This window comes from Pogoniulus pusillus, chromosome 25 (genome assembly GCF_015220805.1).
Source record: "Pogoniulus pusillus isolate bPogPus1 chromosome 25, bPogPus1.pri, whole genome shotgun sequence".
NCBI lineage: Eukaryota > Metazoa > Chordata > Aves > Piciformes > Lybiidae > Pogoniulus > Pogoniulus pusillus.
In genome coordinates this window covers 19,448,042-19,471,274 of record NC_087288.1, presented here as the reverse complement: position 1 = coordinate 19,471,274, position 23,233 = coordinate 19,448,042, and the positions used below count along the sequence as shown (strand labels likewise).

The 23,233-nt window shown below is 50.4% G+C and overlaps 1 protein-coding gene across 1 annotated transcript in view; it reads left to right on the top strand.

The window, feature by feature from the left end:
* Positions 1 to 6,052: 6,052 nt before the first annotated feature.
* The window catches only part of ACSS1 (acyl-CoA synthetase short chain family member 1), a 60,036-nt gene continuing 42,855 nt past the window's right edge, over positions 6,053 to 23,233 (top strand). Inside the window, exons 1-2 of the mRNA XM_064164081.1 lie at positions 6,053 to 6,383; positions 15,163 to 15,259. Of these exons, the coding sequence (XP_064020151.1) occupies positions 6,077 to 6,383; positions 15,163 to 15,259 (404 nt within the window). The 5' untranslated portion in view covers positions 6,053 to 6,076. The remainder of the gene's footprint in view (positions 6,384 to 15,162; positions 15,260 to 23,233) is intronic.

Here is a 23,233-nt window from a genome sequence, read left to right as displayed (position 1 = left end):
GCAATATTCCAGGGACTTGTCTCTCCTCCCTTCAGCTCTCTTGGAGACAAGGAAGGAGATCTGGGCTTGTGGGCTTCTGCTTGTCATGCCCAGCTGCCTAGCTGAATGGGGCAATTGCATGGCTTCCAGTCAGGGTAACATCCAAATTGTGTTGATAGTGGTCATGGTCCTCTTGGAAGAAAAAGGCAGTCAAAACTTGAGGGTGGGAAATGGACTTGTGTAGCATGAGAAATAAAACTTGGTGGTAGAAAAGGAAAATCAGGCTTATGTAGAAGAAAATTAAAGCCCATCATTCTGTGGCACTTAAGAGCATAGCTAAGTCCTTAAGCCTACATGACTTGGACTTGGCAATGCTGGGGTAAGAATTGAACTCAATGATCCATAGAACCATAGAATCATAGAATCAGTCAGGGTTGGAAGGGACCACAAGGAGCAGCCAGTTCCAACCCCCCTGCCATGCCCAGGGACACCCTACCCTAGAGCAGGCTGCCCACAGCCTCAGCCAGCCTGGCCTCAAACATCTCCAGCCATGGGGCCTCAACCACCTCCCTGGGCAACCCATTCCAGCCTCTCACCACTCTCCTGCTCAACAACTTCCTCCTCACCTCCAGCCTGAACCTACCCATCTCCATCTTTGCTCCATTCCCCCCAGTCCTGTCACTCCCTGACAGCCTAAGAAGTTCCTCCCCAGCTTTTTTGTAGGCCCCCTTCAGATGCTGGCAGGCCACAAGAAGGTCACCTGGGAGCCTCCTCTTCTGCAGACCGCACAGCCACAACTCTGTCCTCATAGCAGAGCTGCTCCAATGGGTGGGAGTTTAGGCATAGGAAGTTCCATGGAAACATGAGGAATTTCTTCACTGTGAGAGTGACAGAACACTGGAACAGGCTGCCCAGGAGCATTGTGGAGTCTCTCTCTGTAGAGATGTTCAAAACCTGCCTGGACATGCTCTAGTGTGATCTGGTAAAGGTCTTCTCCAGCCTAAACAATCTGTGGAGTCTGTGATTACCAGAGGATTTCAAGGTGTGCAAATGATGCAGCTGGGTTTTCAGGCCACAGAATTTAAACCCGTACTTAGATTTTTTGGACAACTCCTGTGCTTGTTTTGTGAGAAGCACTGCATGTGTGGTTTGCAGGTTCTTGTCTTGGACAAAGAACTTTTGAGCAATCCTTAAGGAAACCAAGTGAAAGCTGAAGAGCTCTCTGTACTCCTGTCTGGCACCAGATGGCACACGTGCTGCTCTTTGTAGCCCTGCCCCGGGCAAACCAAAATGCTGCAGAGGCTGGTTGAAAGCTAATGGTGCTCCCCAGGGATCAGTACTGCATCCAGTCCTGTTCAGTATAGTCATCAGTGACCTGGATGAAGGAACTGAGTGGACCTTGGGTAAGTTTGCTGATAAAACAAAACCGGGAGGAGTGGCTGACATTCCAGGAGGCTGGCTGGAGACATGCTGACATGCCTTTTGGCTGACCTGGAAAGGTTGGAGAGTTGGGAGAGGAGAAAATCAATGAAATTCAGCAAGGGCAGGTGTTGGTTGGGGGCTGACCTGCTGGAGAGAAAGCACCTAGGTGTGCTGCTGGACAGTATACTGAGCATTGAGCTGGCAATGTGCCCTCATGGACAAGAAGATCAATTGCATCCTGGGATGCAATAAGAAGAGTGTGGCCATCAGGTTGAGGGAGGTTCTCCTCCTCTTCTATACTGCTCTGTGGAGGCCTCATCCGCAATACTTCATCTGCAGTTCAAGAAGGACCAAGAACTGCTGCAGAGAGTCCATCAGAGAGCCATGAAGATGCTGAGGGAATTTGGACAGCTACCATACAAGGAGAGGCTGAGGGAGCTGGGGCTGCGTAGACTGGAGGAGACTGAGAGGGGATCTCATTCATACCGATCAATAGCTAAAGGGTGAGTGTCAGGAGGATGGAGACAGATTCTTGGCGGTGGTGTCCAGTGACAGGACAAGGGGAAACAGTCACAAAACCAAACACAAGAGGTTCCACATAAACATAAGGAAAAACTTCTTCCCTCTGAGGATGGCAGAGCACTGGACCAGGCTGCCCAGAGAGGTTGTGAATTGTCTTTCTCTGGGGGCATTCAAAACCCACTTGGATATGTTCCTGTGTGATTTGCTTTAGGTGGTCCTGCTCTAGCAGAGAGGATTGGACTAGAAGACCTCTGGAAGCCACTTACAACCCCTACCATTCTGTAATTCTCTGGTTCTGTGATTCAAAACGTAAAGAAAGAACACTGAACTATGTTAGCAGTGTGGTCATGCCAGCTTTACAAGGAAGCCAGGAATACATTTATTCCTGTACATTACCTACAAAACACAGCTGCAAACATCGTAAGTGCTAGAACCCCAAATTCTGATCAAATTCATAACCTTTGTTTAGAGAAAGTGCCTGATGGTGTTTCTAGGATAGGAAAAAAGGTTTCTGCTGCTGCCAGAACAAGCTTACCATAAAGAGTTGCCTCAAGTTTTTGATCATGAGCATCGTGCTTTGTCTGCCCAAACTCTGGGAATAAGTTGAGATGCACTTGAGTTGTTTGGGACTTGTTAAGGACGCACAGACCTTGCTGCTGGTTTCAGACTCTCTCCCAGAAGGCAGGACCAAAATGCCTAAAATAATTAGCTTCTTCCTGCCAGCAAAGAAGCTCTTTCTATGCTCTGTTACCTGCTGTATAGCCTTGCTGCTTGTTGTTGAGTTTTTGCACAATAAAGTCAGAGTTTAAAAGTGGTCCTGAGATTAAGATGGTGAAGGAGTGTTGTGATACCAAAGCCAGGAGCTCCACACTATGGCAACCACAGAATGGTGCGAGTGGAAGAGGCCTCTGGAGATCATCCAGTCTAACCCCCCTGCTAATGCAGGTTTGCCTAGACCAAATTGCTCAGCAACTCATTCAAGTGAGTTTTGAAAGGCTGCAGAGGAAGAGACTCCACAACCTCTCTGGACAGTCTGTTCCAGGGCTTTGGCACGCTCTAAGGAAAGAAGTTTTCCCTTGTGTTTAAGTGAAACCTTCTGTATTCTAACCTTCTGTATTCTAGGTTGTGCCTGTTGCCTGCATCCTATCATTGCAGACCACTGTAAATAGTCAGGCCTCATCCTCTTGACTTCCACCCTTTAGATATTGATCAGCATTGAGAAGATCCCCTCTTGTTCTCCTCCCCCAGTCTAACAAGCCCCTCTCCTTTTAAGAGAGATGCTCCAGTTCCATCATCATCATCATCTTTGTGGCCTTCTGTTGGACTATCTCTGGTTGTTCTCTGTCTCTCTGATATTGGAGAACCCAGAACTAGATACAGTACTCTAGGTTTAGCCTCCCCAGGGCAGAGCAGAGTGGGAGGAGAACTTCCCTTGACCCACTGGTCACTGTCTTCCTAATGCACACTGGGATACTGTTGGTGTTCTTGGCCATGATGCCACACTGCTGGCTCCTGATGAACTTGTCCACCAGCACATTCCAGCAGGTCATGCCCCAACTTGTACTGGTGCAGAGGCGCAGGACTCCACACTTGCCCCTGTTGAGCTAATGGCGGTGCTCACATGTCTGCCAAGCAGAAAGTAGCTGTGCAGTCAGGTAGAGAAACGTGGCTCCTTGTGAGCAGAGAGGAAACAGGAGCGTGGCGTGGCAGCACAGACAGGCACGATGCGCTTGCTGAGCTGTGTGCACAAGCACTGTCGGTGCTGGAAGGCTGGGCATGGCTTCTGTGAGCATCCCACTGCTGCTGTGCTGACTTTATGACGGGTGTCCAGGCATCTGATGGTGGGCATCAGTTGTGAAGAGGATGGCATGCATCTGAGCTGTGCAGCAGGGGATAGCCTGGTGTCTGTGGGTGTGCATGCAGGAGTCGATGGTGTTCCTGTGGTGGTGTGTTTCTACAGCTGGCCCTGGAGTCTAGCTCCCTGCACTGTGTGGACACGGGTGCATTTGGTTTGGTGTCTTCTCTGTGTGGAGCAGACCTGTGTGTGTGCTAAGGGTGTTACAAAGGCTTTGAGGGTGCAGGCATGTTTGCCATATTACCTTATTGCTCTCTACAGCTACCTGAAAGGAGGTTGTAGTGAGGCCAGTGTTAGCCTGTTCTCCCAAGTACCTAATGATGGGACAAGAGGAAACAGCCTCAAGCTGCACCAGAGGAGGTTTAGATAGAATACCAGGAAGAAATGAGGCATTGGAACAGGCTGCCCAGGGAGGTGGTGGAGTCATCATCCCTGGAGCTGTTCAAGAAACATGCAGCTTGGCACTTCAGGTATATGGTCTAGCAGTCATGGAAGTGTTGGGTTGAAGTTTGGACTTGCTGATCTGAGAGGTCTTTTCCAAACTATCCTATGATTCTGTGCCTCAAATGAGGTTGTAGTGAGGCCAGTGTTGGCCTCTTCCCTCCCACATAATTTACAGCAGGATAAGTGGTCACAGCTCAAGCTGTGCCAGGGAAGGTTCAGACTGGGTATTGGGAAGAATGTTCTTTACTAAGTTGGAACAGGCTGCCCAGGGAGAGGGGAGCCACAGTCCCTGGAGGTGGTAAAAAGCCATCATAGAATGGTGTAGGTTGGATAGGACCTTAGAGATCATCTACTCCAACCTCCATCTCACAGGCAGGGACCCCACTCAGCTAGACTTGGCTGCTCAAGGCCTCATCCAACGTGGCCTTGAACATCTCCAGGAAGAAGGCATCCACAGCCTCTCTGGGCAACCTGTTCCAGTGTCTCACCATCCTCATACTGGAGAACTTCTGCCTAAGATCCAGTCTAACTCTACCCTCCCACAGTTTAAAACCATTCCCCTTGTCCTGCCTCCAGACAGCCTTAGGAAAAGTCCCTCTGCAGCCTTAGAATCATAGAATCATAGAATCATAGAATCATAGAATCAACCAGGTTGGAAGAGACTTCCAAGATCATCCAGTCCAACCTAGCACCCAGCCCTATCCAGTCAACTAGACCATGGCACTAAGTGCCTCAGCCAGGCTTTTCTTGAAGACCCCCAGGGACGGTGCCTCCACCACCTCCCTGGGCAGCCCATTCCAATGCCAATCACTCTCTCTGTGAAGAACTTCTTCCTAATATCCAGCCTAGACCTACCCTGGCACAACTTGAGACTGTGTCCCCTTGTTCTATTGCTGGTTGCCTGGGAGAAGAGACCAACCCCACCTGGCTACAATGCCCCTTCAGGTAGTTGTAGACAGTAATAAGATCACCCCTGAGCCTCCTCTTCTCCAGGCTAAACAGGCCCAGCTCCCTCAGCCTCTCCTCATAGGATTTGTGTTCCAGACCCCTCCCCAGCTTCGTTGCCCTTCTCTGGACATGTTCCAGCAGCTTCTCTGGGCACCTTCCAGCACCTCAACATCTCTCTTGAATTGAGGAGCCCAGAACTGGACACAGCACTCAAGGTGTGGCCTGAGCAGTGCTGAGCACAGGGGCAGAAGAACCTCCCTTGTCCTGCTGCCCACACTGCTCCTGATGCAGGCCAGGATGCCATTGGCTCTGCTGCCCATCTGGGCACACTGCTGGCTCATTTTCAGCTACTATCTATCAGTACCCCCAGGTCCCTTTCCTCCTGGCTGCTCTCAGCCACTCAGTCCCCAGCCTATAGCACTGCTTGGGGTTATTGTGGCCTTCCTGTAGGATCCCTTCAGGGATCGGGAGGCAGCTCTGAGGTGCCCCAGAGTCTTGTCTTCTCCCCCTCAGCTCCCTCAGCCTATCCTCGCAGCAGAGGTGCTCCAGCCCTTGCACCGTCTCTGTGGCACCCTGAGACTCGCTTTACTGGTGGCGGAGGTGTTGGGTGGAAGGTTGGACTGGATGATCTCAGAGGCCTTTTCCAGCGTTAACGACTCTGTGTTTCTGTGTGCCCGGGTGCAGGATGATCCCAGGGCCGTGCGGGCGCAGAGGTTTCCCCGGGCGGTGGGAGAGGCCCCAGGGGTGCAGAGGTGTCCCGGGCCGCGGGAGCCGCCGCGCCGGGCCCAGCCCCTCCCCGCAGGCGGTCTCTTCCCAGCGGGCGGGGGCTCGGCCCGGGACCGGAGGCGGGACCGCGGCTGGCGGGGTCGGGGCGAGGCTCGGACGGCAGCTGCGGGCAGTAGCCCCATGGCGCTGACTGCCGCCCGAGCGCGGGTGCTGCGCGCCCTCAGCCGCTGGCCGCCGCCGGGCCGGGTGCCTGTGGCCGGCTGGAGCTGCCGCAGCGACGCGGGGGGCTCGGCGGGCGGCTCCGCGGAGCTGCCGCCGGGCGGGTACGGAGTCTGGCAGGAGCAGGCAGCCCGCGACCCGGTGGGGTTCTGGGCGGAGGTGGCGCGGGGGACGCTGTGCTGGGACAGCCCCTTCCACACGGCTTGCCAGGCCGGCCTGCCTGTCGGCACCGCTCGCTGGTTCCTCGGCGGCCGCCTCAACGTCTCGGGTAAGGAGTCGCCGGGACCGCACATCTCCTCACGCCCCGCCGCCGCGGGAGGCTGCCCGCCGGCCTGCCCGCTGCAGCCCTCGGCATGGCCGCGGGGTACCCGCTGGGGTATTCTTTTGCCCGTGCCCCTGTTTTCTGAGGGAAAACCCAAGGGTTTCTGTTGGGCACTGTTCCGAGAGAAGCCGCCGAGAGTTGCGAAATATCCTCTAAGGTGTCACAAGGAGCGGCTGGGGGAGCTGCGACTGTAAACAGCCTGCAGCAGGCTGGGGGAGACCTCATCGCTCTCTGCAGCTCCCTGAGAGGAGGTGGGAGCCAGGTGGGGGTCAGTCTCTTCTCCCTAGTAACAAGTGACAGGAGGAGAGAAAATGGCCTCAAGTTGCACCAGGAGCAGTCTGGGTTAGGTAACAGAAGAAACTCCCTCAGGGAAAGGTTTTTCTCGAGCACTGGGACAGGCTCCCCAGGAAGGTGGGTGCACTCCCATCCCTGAAGGTGTTCAAGGGTTGCAGAGATGTGGTGCTGAGGGACATGGTTCAGCAGCTGACTTGGTGGAGTTAGAGAATGGTTTGACTCTCTGGTCTTAAAGGTCTTTTCCAACCAAAGTGATTCTGTGATTACTCTCCCTTCCTCTGCTGGACTGGGCACACAAGCTGCATCAAGAGCTTGCTCTGACCTAGTAGGACATTGCATCTTTCCCCTCCTGTGGCTCTGACCATAGGCATGAGGAGAAGATCTCCCACCTGGCTGAAGGGTGGAGTATGAGGAGAGTGACAGAGGCAGGAGAGCCAAATACTCTCCTTCTCCTGGGTAGAAGGAATTAGCATTTGAGGATCAGATGGAGAGGTCAGTCAGTGCTGGGGCCAGGGAAGGGAGCTGAATGCACAGTTCAGCTCCAGCACTGGAGTTTTCAAAGGAAAAGGAAGGTCCTGGGCAGTATCCAGGCAGGCCTCCTGCTGCTGTCAAACTGGTTATCTAGCAGCAGCTCACAAAGCTTGCTCTTGGTGATCTTGCATGTCTTTTGCCACTCAAATTGCTCAATGTGTCTGTAAAATGCAGAAGGAAGTGGGGAGAAAAATTTGAAGCTGGAGAGAGGAATAGGAAAGCATTTTTGATGAACAAGTGGCTCAGAGGTTGGTGCCTCCGACAAAACTTTGGATTCTTTGATCTTGGGGAACTTTATATTGCCACAGGTCTGCAAACAACAGATGGGGTACAACTGACTCAGAGGGGGAGAAGGACCCTGGCACATGAGCTGGCTGGGCTTGTTGAGAGGGCTTTAAACTAGAGTGGAAGAGGGAGGGGGTTAAACATGACAGCACCAGAGATAAAGCAAAGGAACTTGAGGGTGGTAGGCTAGAGACAGGGGTAAAAGCATCAGCCCAGCTGAAGTGCAGTACACTAATGCACACAGTACGGGTCACAAACAAGAGCAGCTGGAAGCTCTGGTGCTGGAGGAAAGCTAAGATGTTGTTGCCATCACAGAACTGTGGTGGGATGGCTCACATGATTGGAGTGCTGTAATCAATGGCTACAGACTCTTCAGGAGAGACAGGCAAGGGAGAAGAGGTGGGGGAGTGGCTCTGTACGTTAGGGATGCTCTGGATGTCATGGGGGTAGTAATCAAGGATGATCAAGTTGAGTCTTTATGGGTGAGAATTAAGGGGAAGGTCAACAAGGCTGATATCCTGGTTGGAGTCTGTTATAGACCACCCAGCCAGGAAGAAGAGTTTGATTTTTTACTCTTTAAACAACTGGAGGCTGCCTCAAGATCACCTGCCCTTGTTCTGGTCGGCGACTTTAACCTACCAGACATCTGCTGGGACTTAAACACTGTAGAAAGGAGGCAGTCTAGGAGGTTTCTAGAGTGTGTGGAAGACAACTTCTTATCCCAGCTGTTAGGTGAGCCTACCAGGGGGGCAGCCCTGCTTGACCTGCTGCTCACAAATAGAGAGGGGCTGGTGGGGGATGTGGTGGTTGGAGGCTGCCTGGGGTCCAGTGACCACGAAATTATAGAGTGTTCAATACATGGAGAAACCAGGAGGGATCAACAGAACCTCCACACTGCACTGATGAAGGGCAGACTTCAGCCTAAGAAACTAACTCAGAAAATTCCTTGGGAAAGAGTCTGCCACAACAGGCTCCTAACTAAGCTGGCAGCTCATGGCTTGGACAGATTCACTCTGTGCTGGGTCAGGAACTGGCTGGATGGCAGAGCCCAGAGAGTGGTGGTGAATGGTGCCACATCAATTTGGCAGCTGGCACCAGTGGTGTTCCCCAGGGGTCAGTGCAGGGCCCAGTCCTGTTCAGCATCTTTATTGATGATCTGGAGCAGGGGATTGAGTTCAGCATCAGTAAGTTTGCAGATGACACCAAGCTAGGAGCAGGTGTGGAGCTGTTGGAAGGTAGCAGAGCCCTGCAGAGGGACCTGGCCAGGCAGAAGGGGTGGGCAGAGGCCAGTGGGATGAGACTGAACAAGGCCAAGTGCAGGGTTCTGCACTTTGGCCACAACAACCCCAAGCAGCACTACAGGCTGGGGACAGAGTGGCTGAGAGCAGCCAGCAAGAAAGGGACCTGGGGGTACTGATAGATAGTAGGCTGCAGATGCATCAGCAGTGTGCCCAGGCGGCCAAGAGAGCCAATGGCATCCTGGGCTGGCTCAGGAGCAGTGTGGCCAGCAGGACAAGGGAGGTTCTTCTGTGCCTGTACTCAGCACTGCTCAGGCCACCCCTGGAGTGCTGTGTCCAGTTCTGGGTTCCTCCATTCAAGAGAGATGTTGAGGTGCTGGAAGGTGTCCAGAGAAGGGCAACAAGGTTGGTGAAGGGCTTGGAACACAAAGCCTATGAGGAGAGGCTGAGGGAGCTGGGGGTGTGCAGCCTGCAGCAGAGGAGGCTCAGGGCAGAGCTCGTTGCTGTCTGCAGCTACCTGCAGGGAGGCTGTAGCCAGGTGGGGTTGGGCTCTGCTGCCAGGCAACTAGCAACAGAACGAGGGGACACAGCCTCAAGTTGTGCCAGTGGAGGTCTAGGCTGGATGTTAGGAGGAAGTTGTTGTCAGAGAGAGTGATTGGCATTGGAATGGGCTGCCCAGGGAGGTGGTGGAGTCACTGTGCCTGGAGGTGTTGAAGCCAAGCCTGGCTGAGGCACTTAGTGCCATGGTCTGGTTGACTGGATAGAGCTGGGTGCTAGGTTGGCCTGGATGATCTTGGAGGTCTCTTCCAACCTGGTTGATTCTGTGATTACCCTGGGTAGGCCTCTTGCCCTGGCACTGCTTCACCTGCAGCCACAGACACCCTGCCATCACCCTGGTGGCTGGGATGCAGCATCTCGGAGGCAGAGAGGCCTTTACCTCGGTTGTGCCATCCTCAGACCTAGCCAGGAACGCCTGATCTTGGCTGTGTTGACCTTAATCCTGATGGTTAGCTGTGGAGAGCTGCTTGATCTCGTGGTGAGCTTCACAGTGCCAACACAAAGGTGAACCAAAGATGTGGGACAGTGCATATAGCAGTCCTTTGTAATCCTCTCTTGAGTGAGAGAAGCTGTCCTTTTCCCCTGACTTCATCACTTTTCTATGAAGGAAGTGGAAAGTTTGCTCTGACAGCCCTAACTACCTCTGAGTTTCTTCTCAGACATACCTGCCTTGAAGACTCTCGTCCTGTGGGCCTGCTTCTGGTGTGGGTGAGGCCCAGCCCTTGCTAGGGTGTAGCTTGATGGTGAAGTCCTTTAGCAGCAGTGTACATTTCATAGCATTGTGGAGTGGTTTGGGTTGGAAATGACCTTAAAGATCACTTAGTTCCAATGCCCCTGCCATGGGCAGGGACACCTTCCACTAGACCAGGTTGCTCAAGGCCTTGGCCAGCCTGGTCTTAAACATTTCCAGGGATGGGACATCCACAACTTCACTGGGCAACCTGTCTCCACTCTCATGCTGAAGAATTTCTTCCTAATCTCCAGTCTAAATCTCCCCTCTTCCAGCTCAAGGCCATTCCCTCATGTCCTATAACTACAAGCCCTTGTCAAAAGTCCCTCCTCATCTTTCTGGAGGGCTCCTTTCAGGTACTGGAAGGCTGCTGTACTTTGTTTCTTCCATTTCCCATTCCTGGGATTGTGCTCAACTCATTGGTAGTGCAGATACTGTAGCATCCCTGGCCACCTTTCACTGCAAGAGCAAACTCTTTTCAGGTCTTCCAGAGAACACCAGGGAGCATCTCCACCCAGGAGACACTGGCCAGCAGTGGATCCCAAGGGAATGAAGGTGTGTGTACACCTCTGCTTCCAGCACCCAGCAATGAGGGATTTTAGCTGGCCTTCTGTCTTCATTTATTCCTGTTGAGAGGAGTTTCTTGGTTGAACACAGAGACCTTCAGGGATCTGTTTCTTTCCTCTGTAGGGTGAGATCAGCACATGGACCAGATATTGCTTGGCTTGAGTTTTAGATCATATCTTGGTCTGGTTCTTCAGGAGGCTTTAAATGCCTCTTAGTTTTCTTTGCATAGGTAAAAAGAAATATACCACTGAAATATGGATGCACAGAATCAAACAGATTTGCTGTTGCTGGTTTTGTCCTTCTAAAGCACAGTGAAAGTGTTACTCAGCCACAGCTAAGTGGCCTCTGTTAGGAGGATCTGGTTTTGTCCCTATAACTGTTTTTTTTTCCTTGGAGAGACCTTGTGGTTGGATGTGGGGGAGAATTATGAGGTTCAGCACTTCTGGGTTTATTCCACTGTGACTTCTGTTCAGGAGAATAACTGACAAAATACTGCACTTCCAACTGGGACACTGGATTCTCAGGGGCAAGGACAGGCTGGAGAGTTGGCAGAGGGCAACCTCATGAACTTCACCAGGGCAAGTATAGAGTCCTACAAAAACAACCCCATATATCAGTATAGGTTGACCTGCTGGAAAGCATCTCTGTGGGAGAAGGACTTGGGAGTGCTGGTGGACAAGATTGCCATGAGCCAGCAATGTGCACTAGTGGCTAAGAAGGCCAGTGGTGTTCTGGAATGCAATGAGAAGAGTGTGGCCAGCAGGCCAAAGGAGCTTGTCCCCCTCTCTACTCTGCCCTGGGGAGACAGGTGTACAGTGTCCAATTCTGGGTTCTCCAGTTTAAGAGAGATGGGGAACTACTGGAGAGAATTCAATGGAGGGCCACAAAGATGCTGAGGGGCCTGGGGCATCTCTCTCACGAGGAAAGGCTGAGAGAGCTGGGGCTGTTTAGCCTGCAGAAGAGGAGACTGAGGGGGCATCTCATGAACACTGGTCAATAGCTAAATGGTGGAGGTCAGGAAGGTTGAGCCAGACTCTTTGCAGTGGTGTCCAGTGACAGGACAAGGGACAACAGACACAAAGTACAGCACAGGAGGTTCCATGTAAACAAAGAAACACCTTTTCAGTCTGAGGATGTGTGAGTGCTGGACTAGGCTGCCCAGAGAGGTTGTGGAGCCTCCTCTGGAGCCTTTCAAAACCCACCTGGATGCATTCCTGTGCCACCTGACGTAGGTGAAGCTGCCTTAGCAGGAGAGTAGGATTAGATGGTCTCTGGAGGTCCCTTCCAAGCCCTACCCTTCTGTGAGTGTGTCCTACTGAAATGAACCATTTCCAGGCATTGTTGAGGAAGCAAGAAAGCATATGGAGAAATTTGTAGGATACAGTAGAGTCCAGCACAGAGCCACAAATATGCTGAAGGGGATGGAACATCTCCTGTATGAGGAGAGGCTGAGGGAGCTGAGTGTCTTTATCTTGGAGAAGAGGAGACTGAGGGGTGACCTCGTTCATGTTATAAAGATGTGAAGGGCAGTGTCGGGAGAATGGACCCAGGCTCTGCTCAGAGATGCCCAAGGATAGGATGAAGGGCAGTGGGTGCAAGCTGGAGCAGGGGGAGGTTCCATGTGAACATAGGGAAAACTTTTTCACTGTGAAGGTGACAAAACACTGGAGCCCAGAGAGGCTGTGGTGTCTCCTTCTCTGGAGACATTGAAAACACACCTGGATGCATTCCTGTGTGACCTGCTATAGGTGATCCTGCTCTGGCAGGGGAGCTGGACTGGATGATCTTTCAAGTCCCTTCTAACCCCTAATGTTCTGTGATTCTGTGAGTAGTAAGAGGAAGGTTACTAAATTCTATTTTGGAAAATGAGCAAAAGGCTCTTGTGAGCCTCAGATCAGGAGGGAAATTACAGCATCTGGCCCTGGTTCACCTCCTGGTTCTTACTCAGCAAGGAGCTAAAGCTCTCACTTGGCTCAGCTGGGGCTTCCTGCACTAGAAATTCCCTCTAAAGCCTGCTCACGAGTAAGAAGTGCTGCTTGAGCAGTGGATCCCCATTAATGTGATTTACTGTAGTGTGGCACAATATGTGAGGGTGTTGCTGCAGTCAGCTGGGAGGTGGGAATAGCTGAGGGTCACGGAACAAGGCACAGCAGATCACATTAAGTATGGATGGAGTGCAAAGCCATGTGTTGATTGCTTAAGGTGTTCTCACTTCTCCTGTGTTGTGTCAGGAGAATAAGAAGTAGCTTTAACTCCTGGATTTTTTTGTAGTATTGCTGCAGGAATATACATTTAAAAACAAAAGACTTCAAACAGCTGAAGAGTGCTTTTTCATGCTTTTGAGACTGACAGGTGCTCTCCCTGAAATGTGTGGACTTTTGATGGATTTCCCACTCTGTGGACCTTTAGGGGCTCATTTCCCCACCCTAGGAATGATTTATGCCTTGGTGGTGAGCCTGGGCTCACTCCCAAGTCTGCAGTGTCCTTATATGCCACAAACTGGGACAGAAAAAGGCAGCTTTCATTGCACTTCTCTAGCAAACTGAAGCTCTGTCCCATGAGTATTGCTAACATTTCCTGGAAATATGATCTGAAACTCATTATGTTTTTAAGGGTGCTCTCTGAGTTATGCAACTCTTGTTTCATAGTTGGCCATTGAAGTCTATTATCTAGAAGATAATAGTGAAATAAATGTAGATTAGACTGGGATTTAATCCTTCACAAGGTTAATGTATAACCATCAGGCAGGTTTCTTGGGTGGCTGCTCTAAGGTTCTTCATGGTGGGTGCTTCCCTAGGTTAACTTGGGCATCCTGCATAGGTATGGTTTACTCTACCACAAATTGTTGCAGGTCACCTCCAGGGGGTAATATTGAATCCCTTATGTTTTGGCAGGTGTTGTTTGCAGCTTGAGACATGTTCCCAGGTGTCTGGTAATGTGTAGGTAGAATCACAGAATGGTTTTGGTTGGAAAAGACCTTCCAGATCACCAAGTCTAACCATTAGGTAACTACATGCAAAACCATGTCCCTCAGCACCACATCTCTGCATCTTTTAAACATCTTTTGAGATGGGGATTCAATCATCAACTTGAGGACTCTGTTCCAGAGTTTAAGAACCCTTTCAGTGAAGAAGTTTCTTCTAATTTCCAACTTAGACTTGCCCTGCTGCAACTTGAGGCTATTTCCTGAACACCTGTTTGCCCTGCACTTGCTGCATAATGGCAGCTGAGGTGTTCTGCACAGACTTGAGGTCTCTGCACTCTGAATGTACCTTAGATTCTATAGTTCTGGATATTTTCAGTTATCTGAGGCTCAGCTCTTCTAACATACCCTGTAATAAAAATGTTTCATGTGAGTTTTAATTAGAAAATTCAAATGGTGCAGTGCTAAGTGCAACTCTGTCACATGTGTGAAGTGAAATGCTGCTCTGGGGAGCAAAACCATCAAAAGAACATCTTGTCTTAGTGTTGCTGGGAATAGGGGAGAGGTTTGGGCCGGTTTAAACATAGCCAGCACAGCTTAGCTGAGCTAAATTGTCTGACAGCTCTCCTGGGGATGCCATATCTAAGGCAGCTGTAGCAATTAAGTGTAGACTATCTGTAGTATTTGCATACTACAGATATGGCAAAGGGCAGCTTTGTCAGTGCTCCAAAAGCTGTCACTGCCAGGGCTATAAGCATGTGGCTGCTTGGGCAGCAAATGATGGTTCATCATATGCTAGCTTACTGTTACACTTAGAATCATACAGTTGCTTTGGTTGGAAATCACCTCTAAGATCGAGTCCAACCACCAACCTAAGGCCACCATGGCCATTAAACTGTGTCCTGAAGTGCCACATTGACTTGTTTTTTGAACACCTCCAGGGATGGTGACTCTATCACCTCCCTGGGCAGCCTGTTCCAATGCCTGACCACTCTTGCAGGGAAGAAATTTTTTTCTCATATCCAACCTTCCCTGCACAATTTCAGGCCATTTCCTCTCATTCTACCACCTGCTGCTGGGGAGAAGAGACCAACCCCCACTTCACTGCAGCCTTCTTTCAGGGAGTTGTAGAGAACAATGAGCTCTTCCCTCAGCCTCCTCTTCAGCAGACTAATCACCCCAATTCCCTCAGCTGGTCCTTACCAGAGCTGTTCTCCAGACCCTTCACCAGCTCAGCTTTGTCGCCATTCTCTGGACCTGCTTCATCACCTCAGTGTCCTTCTTGTAAGGAGGGCCCCAAAACTGAACCTAGTTTCGAGGTGTGGCCTCACCAGTTTTGAGTACAGGGGCACAATCACTTCCCTGTTCCTGCTGGCCACACTAATCCTGATCCATGCCAGGATGCTGGTGGCTTTCTTGGCCACCTGAGCACACTGCTGGCTCATGTTCAGCTTGCTGTCAAGCACCACCCTCAGGTCTTTTTCTGCTGGGCAACTTTCCAGCCACTCTGCCCCCAGCCAAGTGGTCAGCTTGAGCAAGCCAAGTTTGCAGAGCACCTTGCACATGAGCAGGCTTCATTGAAATCTGTTTTCTTAACAGTAAATTGCTTGGATCAACACGTCAACAAGTCTCCAAACAGAGTGGCTTTGATCTGGGAGAGAGATGAGCCTGGCACTGAAGTGTATGTCACATACAGGTATGGCACTTTCTCATGATGCTCTATGATGCTTGGTGGGTCAGGAAGAAGAGCTGCAGACCTCTTTGAAACTGCTTTCTTCTAAGGTGCTCCAGCACACAGAGCATGCAGATGCTGTGCTGCAGCTGGGTTCTGGTTTCATCATCATAGAATCATATTTCAGTTAGAAAAGACTTTGAAGATCATTGAGCCCAACTGTTATCTAACTTTAGCAAGTCTAGTGCTAAACCATGTTCCTCAGCAACACATCTCTGCGTCTTTGAAACTCCTCCAGGGATGAGGATTCAGCCACCTCGCTGGGGAGTCTGTTGCAGTGTTTGAGAACCCTTCCAGCAAAGAAGTTTCATCTAATACCCAACCTAAATCTCCTCTGGTGCAAAATGCGATGCCATTTTCTCGCATTCCGCGTTTGTTACTATGGAGAAGACACTGATACCCACCTGGCTACAACCTCTTTTTTAGGGAGTTGTAGAGAGCAATGAGGTCTCCCCTCAGCCTCCTTTTCTCCAGAATAAGCAACCTGAGTTCCCTTAGCTGCTCCTCACCAGACTTCTTCTCCAGACTCTTCACCATCTTCATTGCCCTTCTCTGGATATGCTCCAGCACCTCAATGCCTTTCTTGTAGTGAACCCAGTACTCAAGGTGTGGCTTGGCCAGTGCTGAGCATAGTGGAAACTGATCTGTTGTTGGTCAATAGCCCTGCCTGGAGGGGATTTGAAACTCTCCGTGTCCCTGTTTCCCATCCTCCTTGCAGATTGAGCAACTGCTCTGTGTGATACTGAGTAGTAATTCCTGCTGTAATTGGCAGGTTTAGTTAGACTCCAGTAATTTCCAAGCACGTTTCTCTTCCCCCTGCTCTGTGGCCTCATGTAGGAGACAGGCCTGCCTGCAAAAATGCCTTTTAGGTCATCTGTCTTTCTAGTGAGAGTTAAAGGTTTCCCACACTTTTATGTTCTTCCCTGCATATTTTAGGCAGCCAGATGCTAGATCTGCTGTATTTCAGGGAGCCAGGTGTTTGATCTGCTGGATTAGAAAACAAGAGATGTAGGAGGTCCTGGCCTCTGGCTCTTACCAAAGGTTTTCTGTCTCTTTGCCAATAAGGAGATTCCTGGAGCTCCTCGAGTTGAAATAGATTCTGATGGTCTGGTTCATCTCCAGCATTTATTAGAGCTCCTGCAAATGTTATTCTTTGAAGTGACAAAGCTGGCCAGCAGGGAGGTGTGAGTATATAAATAGCTTTGAGAAGTTGGTGCCCCATGCAGCAGAAATCAGCACAATCTGACCTAAAAGCTGTAGAAGAAGTGGATTATCTGGGGATTGCTATTTGACAGGCTGTGTAGCACATTATGATATAAACATGCTGTAACAACCTGATGGCTTGGCTAAATGCTTTGAGTTTTGCCTTTTGCCATTCTAGTGGTAGAAAAGGAGAGGAATCAAAATTCTCTCAGAGCTTGGGGTGTTGCATGTGCTTCTAGCACTCTATTCACTCTTCCAAGCAGAAGAACAGGCTAGGAGAGGAGTGGCTTGAGAGAAGTCTTGAGGGTGAAGGACTTGGGGGTGTTGGTTGACCAAAAACTCAATGTGAACTGGCATTGTGCACTTACAGCCCAAAAGGCAACTGTGTGCTGGGCTGCATCAGAAGAAGTATGACTAGCAGGACAAGGGAAGTGATTCTGCCCCTCTCCTCTGCTCTGATGGGGAGTACTGCATCCAGCTCTGGGGCCCTGTCACAATCCAAACAGAAGGAAGTTGAACTGTTGGGTCTGGAGGAGGCCATGAAGATGATCAGAGGGTTGGAGCACCTCCCCTGCAGGGACAGGTTGGGAGAGTTTGGGCTGTTCAGCCTGGAGAAGAGAAGATTCAAAGGACACCTTGTAGAAGCCTTCCAGTACCTGACGGGGGTCTGCATCAAAGCTGGGGAGGGACTTTTTACAAGGGCTTGGAAGCTGGAGGAGAGGAGATGTATACTGGATGTTAGGAGGAATTAGTGAGACACTGGAACAGGTTGCCCAGGGAGGTTGTGGATCCTTCCTTCTGAAGTGTTCAAGGCCAGGCTGTACAGGTCTCGAGCAACCTGCACTAGTGGAAGGTGTTGCTGCTGATGGCAGGGGCTTAGAACTAGATGATCTTTAAGGTCTCTTCTGACTCAAACCATTCTATGATTCCTGCCCCATGTGTGAACCTGAGGATAGGTCAGAGGTGGGGATTGTGCTCTGGTTAACCTCAGAAGGAGAGCACGCGTTATCAGATAGCTTCAGTCAACATAACTCTAGCCTCCCCCTTAGATTGTGCTACTTGAAATGTGCTGAGCTGTTCCAAACTCTCAAACCATCTTTTTGTGGTCTCTGGAGAGATGAGAAGACACTTCCAAACAGCAAGAGAACTGGTTTGGGGTTTTTTTTGGCCTTGAGAAAATGTTTGGAAGAAAGCTTATTTTCAGCCTGTGGATCTGTGATTGCTACACCCTGAAGGCAAGGAACAGACATCCCAAACCTGAATTTACCTTTGTAAGGCTGCACAAAGGGGCAGTAAGTGGCAACCAGAAAGGACATCAAGGTGAAAGATAACCTTGATAACCTCTATTTTCAAACTTCTGTTTGTGTTTGAGAGCTGTGCTCCTGCTCAGCTCCCTGCAACTGTCGGTGAGAGGTGACTGCATTGAGTGACAGATTCTCAAGAGACTTTGGTCCCATGACAGGGTGAATGGGTCACTTAGTTCTCTGCTTATCTCATTAAGTCAAGAATAGCTTTGCTGGCAACAGCTATATTATATGGGTGGGTGCACAAGGAATCAAAAGTTTTGCTTTTTCTGGGATCTTTGGCCTGCATTTTTAAAGGTTTTTAATGGGGCAGAAAGGTTTTCCAAGGTGTGTTGGCACTGACCTTCCTTGGAGGCTAAGCTCAGTCAAAAACTTCTTGTAGAATCACAGAATGGTCTGGGCTGTAAGGGACCTCCAAAGGTCAGTCAGCAGGGGCATCCTCAACTAGATCAGGTTGCCCAGAGCCCTGTCAAGCCTGACCTTGAATATCTCCAAGGATGGGGCCTTGACTACCTTACTAGGAAACCCATTCCAGTGTTCCACTACCCTCATGGTAAAGAACTTGTTCCTAAGTCCAACTTAAATCTACTCTTCTCTAGTTTGAAACCACTGCCTCCAGTAGTAGCATGATGTTTTAGCTTGAAGTTTTCCTGAGAAGCACATGTGAAAAAAAGGGTGGCCCAGAAGCTGTGATGCTAGCTGAGTCACCATCTGAGATCCCTGTGGCCTCTGCAGGACAGCCCCAGTGCAGAGGCCATGAGAGGGATGCTGGCTAACAGGAGGACCCAAACTCTGGGAGATGTGCCCTTTCCCCTAGCATCTGGTTGTGCTGCTAATGCGACAGCAGCCTTGAAGTTGTGCTCTAGGAAGGTGAAGACTTTAGTGTGGCCACTGCCTTATAGATTCGCTTTGAGAAAGGTCCTGGAATCTCAGCTGGGAGGTGTCCAGGGTTTATGTACAGAGAAATACAAGGCACTAGTTTTTGGTATCTGCTTTGCAAGGCTTGCTGCTGAGAGCTTCTCCTCCTAGATAAGCCCTGGGTGGCACAAGGAAAGATGTGTTTGCTGGCATGGGTGCTCTCTCTTCTCCTCTAGGCAGCTGTCAGGGGCAAGAAAACAGCTGAGTCCTGGCCCCGTTCCCATCACAGCCTGCAGAGGAAGCAAGTGACTGTGCAGGAAAAGGGTTGGAACAGGCATCATCCTCCCTGAGGAAGGGAAAAGCCTCAATCACAAAAGCACAGACTGCATTGAGTTGAAAGGGACTCTTGAAGGTCATCTTGTCCAATCCCCCTGCAGTGAACATGGACATCTCCAACTAGATCAGGTTGCACAGGGTCCCATCAGATTTGACCTTGGGTGTCTCCAGGAATGTGGCCTCAACGACATCTCCCTGAAACCTGCTCCAGTATTTCACCACCCTCAATGTAAAGAGTTTCCTCCCTATGTCCAATCTAAATCTGCTCTGCTCTAGTTTCAGACCACTGCTCCTTGTTGTATCACTACAGGCTCTTGTAAACAGGCCCTTCCCAGCTGTACCATAGGTCTGCTTCAGGTACTGAAATGCAGCTGTAAGTTCTCCCCAGGGCCTTCCCCAGGCTGAACAACCTTAACTCTCTCAGCCTGTCATTGTAGGAGATTCCACCTCTCTGATCATCCTCGTGGCTCTCTTCTGGACCCTCTCTAGCAGGCCCACGTCCTGCTTGTGTTGAGAGTCCTAGAGCTGGACACACAGCTCCTGGTGAGGTCACACCAGGGCAGAGCAGAGTGGCAGACTCACCTCTCTCAATCTGCTGGCCACACTTCTGGTGCAGGCCAGGATGCCATTGGCCTTCTGGGCTGCAAGTGCACAGTGTTGGCTCATGCCCAGCTTCTCATCAACCAGCACCCCCAGGTCCTTTTCTGCAGGGCTGCTTTCCTCACCAGCATGCATTGGCAAGAAACACAGCTACCCTGGAAAGTGCTGTCCCAGAGTGCTCCTCACTGGGAGAAAGAAGAGCCTCCGGTTCCCTCTGCAGCCCCACTGACTGCTTAGCTTGCCGCAGGCAAAGAGCTGGTGGGGCTGTGCCATCAGTCAGCTTGCATCTCTCTGCATGCTTGTCAGCAGGGTGGGTTGTGTTAGTGCAGCTGAGCTCGAGTCCTCTATGCTAGGAGAGGAATCCAAGCACCTTGTTGGCAAAGCCACACAAAGCTGTGGGTGAGATGTCTCAGTTCGGCTTGAATGGTGATTGCTGCTGCCTTGCAAGCTGAGCTGATTTTTGTTTTCACTGCTGAGTTTTGTTCTGGCTTTCCAGCTGTGAAAGAGGAAGAAAAAAACAACTTCCAGTGCCCCTCTTGTGCTTTTTGCACCCTCCCCCATGCACAGGGTTTCATTTTTATGAAGTAAAAGTTCAGCCAACTTTCAGATATCTCCTGGTTACGGCCTGCAGCCCTCCTGGATTTTTGTGGCTACAGTCAGCGAAGTGGGGCAGATCTCTCCAGTCTCTTATCAAGAGGTCTGTCTCTCCAGGGACTAAGCCATTGGAAGTGTGGTAGGTTTTAAGACTGGATGTCTTAGGAGCTGTGGAGAAGTCCTCCAAGGAGCAGGTAGGTGCAGGGAGGCAGACACTGCAAAGTGTAATCTTTTGTTGTTCCCCCCTGCATCTCCCCTATATACAGTGACATTGTTGTCTGTTCTGCCCTTTTCTCTCTCTTCCACCAGTGTGCTGAGCTGGTATCTCTCTGGTATTTACAGGGGACTTGAGGCTTTTTGGCCTTGGGCCACCTGGCTCATTTGTACAGCGTGGTTGGGGCCTGGGTAGGGAGGTATAGGCTGGGGGTGCTTTGAGGCCTGGGATATAGGCCTGCTTGCAGGGAGGCTTTGGAAGGTTGTGTCCTATTGAGATGGTGACAGGCAGAGGTCTGGAGAACCAGGCCAAGGAGGCACTTGAATTAGTGTGGTTTGTATTTCTGTGTGCATTTGTAAACAGCATTTCCAGTTGAACTTCCAGTCCAGCGTGGGGCATCTTCATTTGGCTCCCGTGGGAAGGGCTGAAGTAGATTCTGCCCACTCAAAGCCAAGACAGGTGGGAGAGCAGGGAAGGTAGCAGGTAACCCACGGAAGAGGGCTGCTTGTGAGTAGTCAGCTGAATTTACTGCAGAAGTGTTTTGTTCTGCTCTGTGGGTGTTGTCAGGGCCCAGGAGCCTTGAAAGCCTGCAGAGTTGTTCCCAAGTGTGCTGCTGAGCCTGGGTTTTAAGGGCTGCTATATTGCCATGTGCAGGCAGAGCTGGTAGCCGGAGCTGGTAGGTTGCAGCTTCTGTAAACTCAGCAACAGGGAGTGTTAAAGGCAGCAGATAAAGTTATGTCAGAATTGCCCCTGAGCACGTGGGCTTATTTATTCTCTCTGGTGTTTGTTGACCACAGTCCCTCCGTTTTATCAGCCTGTCAGTTGGGTTTTCCTAGCGCTGCAAAATCCTATGGATGTCACCAAAGGGAGCTGTGTGAAGAGCCCTAGAATCATTTCAGTTCAACCATTCTCTAACTCTACAAAGGCTGTTGCTAAAACAACTCCCTCAGCACCACATCTCTGCCACTTTGAAACCCCTCCAGAGATGGAAGTTCATCCAACTCCCCAGGAACCCAGTCCTGGGTTTGAGAACCCTTTCAGTGGAGGTGTTTCTTCTTATCTACAACCTAAACCTCCCCTGATGCAACCTGGGGCCAGTTCCTCTTGTTGTCCTATTGCTTATTACTAGGGAGCAGAGACCAACGTCCACCTGGCTCTAACCTGCTTTCAGGGAGTTGTAGAGAGCAAGAAGGTCTCCCCTCAGTCTGCTCTTCTGCAGACTAAATAATGCCACTGCCTTCAGCTGCTCCTCATGAGACTTGTTCTCTAGACCCTTCAGCAGCTTCCTTCATTCTCCTTCTTTGAGCCTGCTTCAGCATCTCAGTGTCCTTCTTGTAGTGAAGGGTGCAAAACTAAGCCAAGTACTCAAGGTGTGTCCTCACCAGGGACAGTCACTTCTCTAGCTCTGCTGATCACACCACTCCTGATCCAGGCCAGGCTGCTGTTGACCATCTTGGCCACCTGGACACAAGTTGGCTCAACGAAGTGAGCAGCAGCACCCATTAGCTAACCTGTTTCTGCAAAGGAACCCAGTGGAAGAGTTTCAATTTTCTGAGGAGCTCCCTCTGATAAGAAAATGGTTATGTGCAGAGGGATTGTTCAAAGTGCAAAGTGTGCAGAGGAAAGCAGAAGCTGAGCAGCAGAACTTAGGTACCTAGGTAGCTTTTCATAGGGTTCTAGGCAGTTGGGAGAGTAATGTTTGGGTCCAGAGGAGGGCCACGAAGATCATCAGAGGGTTGGGGCACTGTCCCTGTGGGGACAGGCTCAGAGTTGGGGCTGTTCAGCTTGGAGAAGAGAAGACTCTGGGGAGACCTTAGAGCAGCTTTCCAGTATCTGAAGGGGCCCTACAAGAGAGCTGGGGAGGGACTTTTACCGAAGAGTTGTAGAGATAGGCTGAGGGGGAATGGATTGAAGCTGGAGGAGGGGAGATTTAGATTGGAGATTAAGAACAAATTCTTTAGAGTGAAGGTGGTGAGACACTGGCACAGGTTGCCCAGGGAGGTCATGGCTGCCCCTTCTCTGGAGGTCTTCAAGGCCTGGTTGGATGAGGCCTTGAGCAACCTGGTCTGGTGGAAGGTGTCCCTGCCCATGTTAGGGGGTTGAAACTAGATGATCTGTAAGGTTTCTTCCAACCCAACCCATTCTGTGGCTCTATGGATTTTTGTTAGCCACATCAGAAGCCAGTGAATGGTTGTTCCTCAGCTAGAGCTGAAACAGTTGAAACTATTGAAAGCAGCTGGTAGCCATGTGGAGTCTTAGCAGGCTGTACAGTGCAGTGTTTCTGATGGCCAGCAAACTCTTTCCCTTCTTTCTAATGTTGCCTTCCTAATTAGAAGTTGCAAGTAAATCTTGCCTGAGCTTTCATCTTCCCCCATTGAAGGCTTTTTCAGGGACTTTTCAATTTCTCACCTGAAAAAGGCCACAAGGGCTATTTTTTTTCCACCTTGGGTTCAGGATGTCTGCATGAAAGCTGGACACTTGTGCTTGGCTTAGCAATTGAATTGAAAGCCAAAAATCATCTTGCTGAGCTGATATTTCTTTCAGCTATTCTCAAAGGAAAAAAAGTTCCTAAAAAAAAATTCCTTTTGGTTTCCTCTTTAGGAAGAAGTGAGGGAAATGGAGGGAGAAAAGAAGGATTGGAAGACTTATTATGTCCCAGGGCACTTGAACTTGCATCCCAAAGAACAGTGTCCATTATGTTGTGATGACAAGTGGGCAAGGCCAGCTTTGAACTCTGCTGCTCCACAGTAATTCATATAGAGCAACAGTTATGGGGTGAGGTATGAGGATGCTGGGTTGAGAGAAGCCTCTATCTCTTTGGGGTTTGGT